Consider the following 10,166-nt stretch of genomic DNA (forward strand, 5'->3'; position numbering starts at 1 on the left):
TATATAGTTTTGTTTTAAAAAAAAATTGCCTACCAAACTCCTCCTAGAGTTTTTGGTCTACAGACATGAAACTTCATATATAAGATATTTGAATCCATGTGAAACTTTATATTTGGGTTTTAGCCCCAAAAAATCGGTGCAAAAGTGTGAAAATTAAAAAAAAAAAAAAAAAAAAAAAAAAGAAGAAATTTGCCAGATGAAGGTTGAACGCCAGCATTACAAATGCATAACGTAGTAGCTATTGGTTCATGTTTTAATTTTTAGCCTTGCAGTAAGCAAGTCTTCATAGCCCCAGTCATTGACGGCAGAACCAAAAATAAATCATGAGCTGAACCTATTGTTTCGATTCTCGGTGGTGGCGCACAAGTCTTTTTTTTTTTTTTTTTTTTTTAAACATTTTAAATCATTACTATATATTTTGTCCAGTATAATCTATAATATGAATCTCACCTGTCTGTTTAAATGTATGTATGTATGTATGCATGTTTGTCTGTCTTAAACTTTCGGCAGAGGCAACAGATTTTCACAAGATTGGTATCGTTTTGAAACTCGACCCTTCGGACGACAAATATCGAAAAATTGGCCCAAAACATTAATGAAATCACCCTCAACTGAGTACTTTTCTACAGGGGTCGCTTTTTTCGCTGATATTTTCGAAAGCCATCTTCTCTTTTCGATTGACTACCATTAATTTAAACATACATTACTTCCGGTTTGACGATCGGTGCAACAGCAAAGACATCACTTTTTTTTTTTTCATGTTCTTTTCCTCTTTTGCGGTACGGGTTAGAGCCTACTTACTACCACTTTTTTTTTTTGCTCAACACACACCTCCAAACACCCGGACAACACTGGGCACCCAGGCTAGTACTACATAAAATGATTACATTTTCTTGAGAATACTATTTAAGAAGTACATGATGTAAGGAGCTAACATTTGAATCTAGTATTCTACAATATGTATTGATTGGGCATGCAGTATTCCAGATCTTTTAATAGTTTTTGTGATATATTATTTTGAAATTAGTATATGTTTATGGCATATGGTACTTTATCAGCATTTTTATCGAGTTATAATGAAGTAAGTTGCAGCTGGAATTGTTTAAAAAAATAGGTATAATAATCATTATGTATAGAATTATATTGAATGTTCATATTTACTGTCATTAAATGCAGTTTTATTTGATGATACTTTAAAAATTGTCCATCAGTGCAATTTTGCTATTATGACTGATGCAATATTCACTTTTCACACTTCAAAAATGAAGACTGAAATTAAATTAGAAATAATGGTACCTTTACTTCCATTACCTTCTTAGGAGTGATGAAAGCATCTTTTGTGACATTTTTACTGGTTACTTTTTTGTCAGTTGATTTCAAAGTTGCCATGTTTTAATTTACGCATGCTCGTGCTTCTTCACCCTCAGCAGGATCATCAGTGAAAAGTAGATGTCGAATCCAATTCTAAATGTGTTTTCTATGCCAATCTTTTAAAATAATTAATTGAATCATTGGTCTAAGAAAGTAGATATACACAAGTTTTTATCATTTAGATAGGATGAAAATCTTGTTTCCATTGATAACTTGAATTATTCAACAAGAATTCCACTAAAGTCAGAAATACTAGAATTAGATTGGAGAGCTTTTGACAGAAATAACCTCACAGCTAAATTTGTAGGTATTATTGATATGGTTGATGTTCTGTAACTTGCTTCTTTAGCGATTTCTTCAAATAGACTAAGGAACTGGATATTTTTTCAAACAAGTCCCCATTGATAAATTATCATCAACAGCACACAATTCAAGAACTTTTCATTGTTCTTAATTTATTTTACATGTATAATATGTTGAATTCCAACATGCGGTCACATCTTGAATAAGTTTGTTTTTCCAAATTAAACTGATCCTATGTTTCAGTTAATTTACTAATTGCTATTAGAAAGTGAGAAACTGTATTTCTGTTAGCTGTAATGGTTGTCTTCACAGTCTGAGCTACAATGTATGATAGTTATTCTAAATCACATTCTCTGACATGAGCAACCATATTTGGTACTGAATCCTGCAAGACTAAGAAAATTTTATTGAAGATTTTATACTCATTCAGAACATTGTGCAATTCTTCACTTTTTGCACCTGTGTGTGCACCAGGGAATGGAACCACTCTATGCATAGCTCTGCACTGCTCAGTCATTTGAAAACCAATGACCTGTCAAACTCAGAAAGTAAGCATTATCTGATGTAACTGTCCAAATGTTTGTAGTTCATAAAATGTTGCTAATTTCAACAAGAGACAATTGAATTTTTGTTTTAGCTTTTGTAAATATATCAAATTATTTTGCAGTGAAGTACGTTTTTGATGGAATGCTGTAATTTGAACAAAGTTTTGCAACAAGCCTATTAAATCCAATGTCAGATGTTACTAAATATGATTGAATATCAATAGCAATCATTTCTCTTATCAGATAATGGATCTTTTGTGACTTATGATCATTAATATCCCAAACTTTCTTTTTGGCCAATATTGATTCTATAGTAGTTTGCTGTTTCGCTGGATGTTCGTAGTTGCTGCCACTTGTTCCTGGAATGTCTGCCCCTGAATATTCATTGTCTTTCTTTTCTTATTTACAACTTTTGCTGTTTTTTGAATGAACCTTTCTAGGATAGTTTAACATATTAGTTGTTGTAGAAGATTTTGCTGATTTGCCATCCTTTGATGTGATGGTTTGACCTGACTTGTAAGCAGCTGTATTCTTATAATTGGGATTGACATCAAAATATTTTCAGCAGAAACTGATTGCCATAATAGTTGAAGGTTGTTGTCAATATTTAGTTAATTTTTTATGTATTTAAATTACTTATATCTGATATCTAATTAGTAATTTATTTCAATAAACTATACATTATCTAAATCAAAAAAATAAAAACATGTAATGGTAGCAAGAGTCAAAAATGAGGAACAAGAGTATGACTGATGAAGAAATGCTTTATTTTCGGTTCACACATCGTCGCAATTTACTGTAAAATTGCTCAACATGAAAAACTGAAAGATGAAGTAATAATTTTCTTGGGCAAATGATTTAAAGTAAAAAAAAAAAAAAATAATGTTAATTCGATAGGACGAGAAAGGAGGGAGATTTTGCAGTTGTAAAAGTCTATTTGCTTTAAATTTAGTGCAGTTGTAAAAGTCTACGTGTTAACAGGGTGTCATGCCTGTTATTTGATATGGTTTAGACAATGTATGTCTCTTCGATAAATTTTCACTGGCAAGCAAAAGAGGGAGTTAACTTGTCTTTCTTTCCAATTTGAATAATATTGGTATTATTTATGACAAAAAAATTTGCTGATAAATAAGCATTAGAAAATCTATTAATCAGCCAATTAATCGGTAATCGGCCGATTATCACAGGCCGATTACTCGGTAATCAGCCAATTTGATAATCGGTGCATCCCTAATGAATATATATATATATATATATATATATATATATATATATATATAACTGCTTCATTTACTCACATAAATTTAATATACGAAAGTATAGATTTATGTGTAAACTTTAAGTATTTACTTCAAAAGTGCTCAATACGTAGGTAGAGCTAGTTAGTAATTTATAAAATATATATGGCGATTAAGCTACACTGAATATTCTGCGTTTCATCCACTATAGGATTCGTCAGGCTTATGCGCATAAGCCTGACGAATCCTATAGTGGATGAAACGCAGAAAATTTAGTGTAGATTAATCGCCATATATATTTTATAAATTACTATATATATATATATAGAGAGAGAGAGAGAGAGAGAGAAACAGAGATTTGGATTTATATTTATATTAATTTAAGAATATTTGCTTCTACAATAGATTAAAAAAAAAAAAATGGTAACTCTAACGATGCTATATTTACTGAGAAAGCACTACCTCATTTGTGACCTTTACATTTCTGGAATGTGGCAATTGAATTATTTCACCCACCCCACCCTGGTTCATGATAACTATGAAAGCATAAAATGTGGATCCTTTTATTTTTCTAAATTGGAAAATAATATATATATATATTTTTTTTTTACACATTTAGAACCGACCTCAAATCAAATCTCCCCTTCCTCTCTCACCCCCTCCCCGTATATCTCCATAAATCCATTGAAATGTCAGACCTTCAAGAAATTGACATTTTCCATCCTTATTTCAAAGCATACATTTTGTTTTCTTTTTCACAGAAAACATTTGGCAGACGTTCAAGAAATTCTAAAAATGCTAGCATTACTATGCTATCAATAATGCATATTCCAACGTCCTAACGTGGGCGGCACACTTGCCTCCCGTGAGACCCAATGAAGAAGACAATATAAATAAAGGTCATAGTTAAGTTTTTTTTGTATGCTCCAAAGTTTTAGTTAACTGTCCAAACGCTTGGTGTTTATCTGTAATACTAGCAGGCCACCCTGTGTTGCACGGTCATAAAATACGCTTAAGTACGGGGTGGAACAATAAAATTGTCACCCTAAAGAAAACAACACTACAACTTTATTTTAAAACTTTTATTGAAAAAAAATAATCAATTTAGATAACTTGATTATGTAGTAGAGCATACATCTATTCAACGTAGCTACCTTCAGCCTCAATCACCACCTCGATACGCGTCTGGAACTGGGAGCATGTCTTTTCCACAAGCATCGGTGGGAGCTTGGCAGATGGCAGCTATCAAACTGGCTTCGTTGTTGTGGGAAGTCATGTTGGTGATGTTCTTGATGTATGACCAAACGAAGTAGTCCAGCGGGTTCAGATTGGGAGGAGGAAGGGGGAGGGCAGTGAGAGAAAGGTTCAAAGTCATAGCACTCCTTCTGAAGCCAAGCCTGGGTCTCTTTAGATTTGTGGGCTGGTGCCGAGTCCTGCTGCCACACCCACCTAGCGGCTGTTTGATTACATCAGGGGATCGCCACTTTGTTTAGCACATCCAGGTACATTTTGGTGCTAACTTTCAAGCTGACTTCGAAGATGTGAGGTGGCATTATGTGGCTCTCACTTGAAACCACACCAAAGACTGAAATTGTGGCTGGAAACTTTGTTTTCATCACCTTGGGCACAACCTTGTTATCCTTCGAGGATTAACTTTTTCTTTTTTCTATTTTTTTGTGGGTGAGGGCAGTGAACTGTCTAATCTGTTCTCATGATCTCATGCTCCCAGACATTAACTCCTACTTTCTGGGGGAGGGGAAGCGTTTGTTGGTCTGTCATCCGCTCAGTAATTATGTCCTTCTTTTGAATAAATGATGTAGGTCATGCATCAGAATATTCAGCATCTTCGCCTTGGAATAATATGCGACTCGACGAAGCATATTTTTTATATTTGGGTGTGAATATATATATATATATATATATATATATATATACAATTGTATTTTTTTTTTTCAAACAATGAATACGGTTAATATTGGCTTTGCCTCGAAGCTCGTATTTATTTAGAAAGTCACCCATAGTTTATTTGGACGTATATATATATATTTATTTATTATTTTTAAAACACGAAACACGCGTGTATCTAGATTACTGTTTTAAAAATAATGAATATATATATAATTTGCAACCAGCTGAATAGTTTTCTTTTTTCCACACTAATGATTCTCCACAAAGGAATGAAACTTATATGTGGGATATATATATATATATATATATATATATATGTCTCATTCATGGCAGTTCAGCTAAGAGAATGAAAACTTACCCCCCAAAATCCCCCCCCCCCAAAAAAAAAAAACCCAAAAAAAACTGAGCTTCATGTTTTCAGTTGTTTCGTATGTCTCAACCAATAATTATGTTCAGTAATTATTGTGCATCTTTTAAGTGGACATGGCATAAACATGTTGACCCACCAGTTCTCATCAGATCACCAAAGATAAGCAACGTTGAGCCTGAACGTTTCCAGATGGGTGATGAATTTGGGAATTCCTTGTGCTGTATCTAGAAGGATGTTGACACCTCCCTGCAAGAGTTGCAAAAACCTAATGTCATCATCTTCCCTAATGGGAATATACATGTGACTGGGAATCGCTTGTGAATTTCATATTCCCATGCAACCTCCTCCGTTGGAGGAAGCCTGTTAAACCCACATGGGGCTAATATCATATCCATTTTTTTTTTTTAATCGGCCATGTATACTATTGTCAAATGATAATGTATGCTCGAATAGTGATAGGATCTCAAATTGGACTATCTTCTCTTATGAGAAACCACAAATGAAGATACTGGAAAACCGTATACTCATTTCAGGTAATGCTGATGATGATGATGATGTATATTTTACTGTTTTCCTCAGTTTTGTCCATTTTAACTTTTATATAGTTTGTTCTGATTGCCCTGTCCTCTGTGACAGTAGCAATACCGTTTCAAGAATCCTTATTAGCATTTATTGTACGGCACTATTTTTAACAGTATTTTTGAGTTTTATGATATCCTTTTTTTTTTTTTATCAAATTGTTAGGTGAAAGTACAGAATAGGTACAAAACACCCTATCCTCCCCATGTTAAGAATGACTTTCTAAATAATAAAATTAATTCAGCAAGGTACCGAATTCTTTTTTATGGCCATCTATAGGCGTTTTAGTGCGTTTCTTCATCAATCTTATGAATCGTTCATGAAACTGTTTCACTTTCCATTTTTCTGTTCTTGCATCTTTGTTTTCAGTTTTGCAATTCCTGGCAGGACCCATGGAAATTCCACAGAATGAGAAAGCAAATATGTTTTCATGAAGCTGATATTTTTCTTGATAAAAAATTAGGTTTTTGGACAGAAAAGCTAATAACATACAGCAAATATGAGTTTAATTATATTTTTACGAAAATAGTGTCCATTGTATTTTAAATATAGAACTGACCCAAATGAGATAACTTAATAAGTATTAATAAGTATGCAAAAAATAATATTGTGTTACATAGTTCAATACAAAATAATAACATAACATTATAAGAGACAATCTTTAATTTACTCCTTCAGTCCAGTCCAAAAATTACTACAAGTTCCTTTCTTACACAGTGACACCAATGATCATATATTATTATAATAATATTCAAAAACGAGGCTGCATCCAAGGGAGGTCACTCTAATATTCTTGTCCAGGGTTTCCAGCTTGTCCTTTTTAATGTCAAATTTTTTCGAATTTTACCTCTTTTTTGAAGCAGTTTTACCTTCAGAAATGTTTATGCTTTTTCAAAGCGTAGCATATGGACTAACTAAGAAAGGAACAAGCAGAATATTATATTGATTATTATTTGAGTAAGATTATAAAATATCGAACACATTTTAGTACACTATAGCACCTCTGTTCCAGGATAGATTTTGGATTTGGTTGACAACTTGATTTCAGAAGAAGATCAGAGTCACTGTTTCAAGTGAGAGAAAGGTAGGAAAACCAGTCCTTTTTAATGTAGAGTTATTCAGTATTATCATTTGTGTATTTTAGTATTGTGTGTAGACATTAGTTTTCTAGCCTTTTTGTGCAGGTGCTTGAGTTCTACTTTTGCCCAGCATATGAAGGGTCCAGAGAATCTTATTAGGGATTTTGTTTTGCTATCTTTGGTTTGACGAGATTGTACTTTGACATGACCATTCTCATGACAGTTTTCTGAGCCTTATTACTTCTGTGCTGGCTAATTACGAATTGGAAGCAGCTGTTTTGTTTGTGACACTATCATTAAATTGCCTTATAAGGCCAAAGAGATCGCTCTGTCTGGTTTGGTTTTTCAATTGGGCACCACCCACCCTTCGTAGATGTATTGTCTTCACCATGTCAGAGGAACTCCATCTAGCTCTTGTATGGTAACCATCCAAAATATCAGAGCGCGACTGTGCTATACCTTGCCCGAAGGTGACCTCGAACTGTGCAAACCTGATTACTAGGGATAATGTCCTTTTATCAGATTTGAACTATATAATTTTGTTTGTAAGAGCTTGCTTGTGCTTTTCATCTATTTTTTTCCAATCTTTTCTTTCATTTCTTTTGATCTGCTTTCAAAACTCCCAGATATTTGTAGGTTACTCGTTTCACCAATTATTTTTCTTTTATTTTTATTATTTGGAAAGTGAAGCTTAAACTTACAATGTTGTTGCTTTTGATCTGCTTTCAAGACCCCCAGATATTTGTAGGTTACTCCTTTCCTCAATTATTTATTTTGTTTGTTTCTGAAAATGAAGCTTAGACTTACAACATTCTTTTTTTTCCTTTTTCAGGAACAGAAAAAGCTCCGGAAAGATTTGGAAGAGGAAGTAAAAGCCCGCAAGCGACTAGAGAGCCTGATACCAAACACATTGAAAAATCTCCCGCATAATGCAACGTGGGAAGAAAACCTGACGTAACGACATCAGGCGGAATTAATGGATTTTGAATTGGGATTGGGTGGGTGATCTATGTTGGAGGAAATGCCAGGGATTTCATGATGACATTATCGTGATTTTTTGATTATCATTATCAGCGTCATTATTATTACTACTACTGCTGCTGCTGTTACGTCTGGTTACATCTATTTGTGTTACCATTACGGCTAATTGAGTCTTTTGAAGGTGCGACTAAATATTTGAGTGTTACGGAGCAGGCCACCAGGTTAACAGTATTTTGGTTCCTGTAATTTTTTTCTTCTTATTTCTTAAATGTAAACATTTCCTTTTATTTTTTTAATTCTTTTTTTTTTAATCAAAAATTTACCAAAGAAGGTAAAAAGAAAATATAGAATTTTTTTTTTTATTAAAAGAATGAAAACGAAAGCAACAAAATTATTTCAAATTTGGACAAAGATCCGTTTTAAGTAGTCTGTTATTTGTAAAATCTCGGTATATAAATATTTACTCTTTCCATTTTTTGTTTTTTTGTTTATTTTATTTACTTTTTTTTTTTCATTTTATGTTTTGTTTGCTTTTATTTTTTTTTTTTTTTTTACAGGATTTTTTTTTTTTTTAATCTTTTTGAGACTTATTTTTCTTTCTTTTAGTTTATTATTTTATTTTGTCTTTCATTTTTATCTTTTCTATATTTATTTACCTTTTCTCCTTTTAATTTTATTCATTGCTTTTTCTTTCTTTATATTTTTCATTTTTTCTTTCATTTCTCTTTTTATATTCATTTTTTTCTTTGTCTTCAGTTTTTCTTTATTTATATTCATTTTTTATTTTATTTTTCTTTCTTTATGTTCTTTGTTTTTTCTTTTATGTTCTTCGTTTTTTTCTTTCCTCTTTCTGTTATTTTTTCTCCTTTTTTTTGTCTTTTTTGTTCTGTTTTATTTCGTTTTTTAAAACTTTTTTACTTTATTTGAAAATTTTTATTTTTATTTCATTTTTTTCTTATTTTTTTTTCCTTTTATCTCATCATTTGTTTTAGTTTTTCTCTTGTCTTTTTTCCTTTGTACGAAAAATGACAAAATAATTTAAAATGTAAGAATAATCACAAACATGATGTCCTATATTAAATGCATTCTATTCAGGTGTTCGTTTTTAGTCAACAACGAAAGCAAATAGCATTGTGCATTATATCTTTTGAAATCTTTTAATTTGTCTTATATAAATATATAGTAGACGACTCGTACCCCATCCGATCAATGTTGGTACATTGTACATTAGCATTTACATTTAGTGTACTGAATAGATGCATCATCATCATCATCATCAATAAACAAAACATTTATGCTTTTTGTGGGAATTGCTCCGGACAAGGCATGAAGCCATTTGATGTTAAGAACTAAAACAAAAATACTACTTTAAGGACAAAAACTTGCCAACAATAAGTGTTAGATGGAATAGATCCTGACATAGACAACAGCAATTCTTCTCTCTTTGTCAGAAACATCACTCCTGGAATGTGAGGACTAAAGGACAAAATAAGGGAAGTGAGTTACACAGCTGCCAAAAGTTAACCTAACATCCACTTTCTATTCTCCTTCATTAAAAATGAACAAATGATAAACATAGGGAGCACACATATTTTGCAAGAAACGTGTACTCACTGCAACAATTCAATTAAGAGAAAAACTTTTTATTTACATAGGCACACTCTTCATTTTTTTCCATTATCACTTCCCCATGTGTTTGGCCACTAATCTGTATTGTACTGTCTGATCTTCTGTTACCTCAAGATGAATCTAATTCATGCATTGAAGACTCAAGAAGGTGGTTTAAAGGTTT

The 10,166-nt window shown here is 32.3% G+C and overlaps 1 protein-coding gene across 19 annotated transcripts in view; it reads left to right on the forward strand.

The window, feature by feature from the left end:
• The window catches only part of LOC145293736 (rho guanine nucleotide exchange factor 7-like), a 624,934-nt gene extending 616,088 nt beyond the window's left edge, over window positions 1–8,846 (forward strand). For all 19 annotated transcript variants that reach the window (XM_080140205.1, XM_080140207.1, XM_080140210.1 and 16 more), the window contains one exon: window positions 8,226–8,846. In XM_080140205.1, coding sequence (XP_079996331.1) covers window positions 8,226–8,351 — 126 coding nt within the window. In that variant the 3' untranslated portion in view covers window positions 8,352–8,846. The remainder of the gene's footprint in view (window positions 1–8,225) is intronic.
• The last annotated feature ends 1,320 nt before the right edge of the window (window positions 8,847–10,166 follow it).

Source organism: Euprymna scolopes, chromosome 15, assembly GCF_053919585.1.
Source record: "Euprymna scolopes isolate OS-2025 chromosome 15, ASM5391958v1, whole genome shotgun sequence".
NCBI lineage: Eukaryota > Metazoa > Mollusca > Cephalopoda > Sepiida > Sepiolidae > Euprymna > Euprymna scolopes.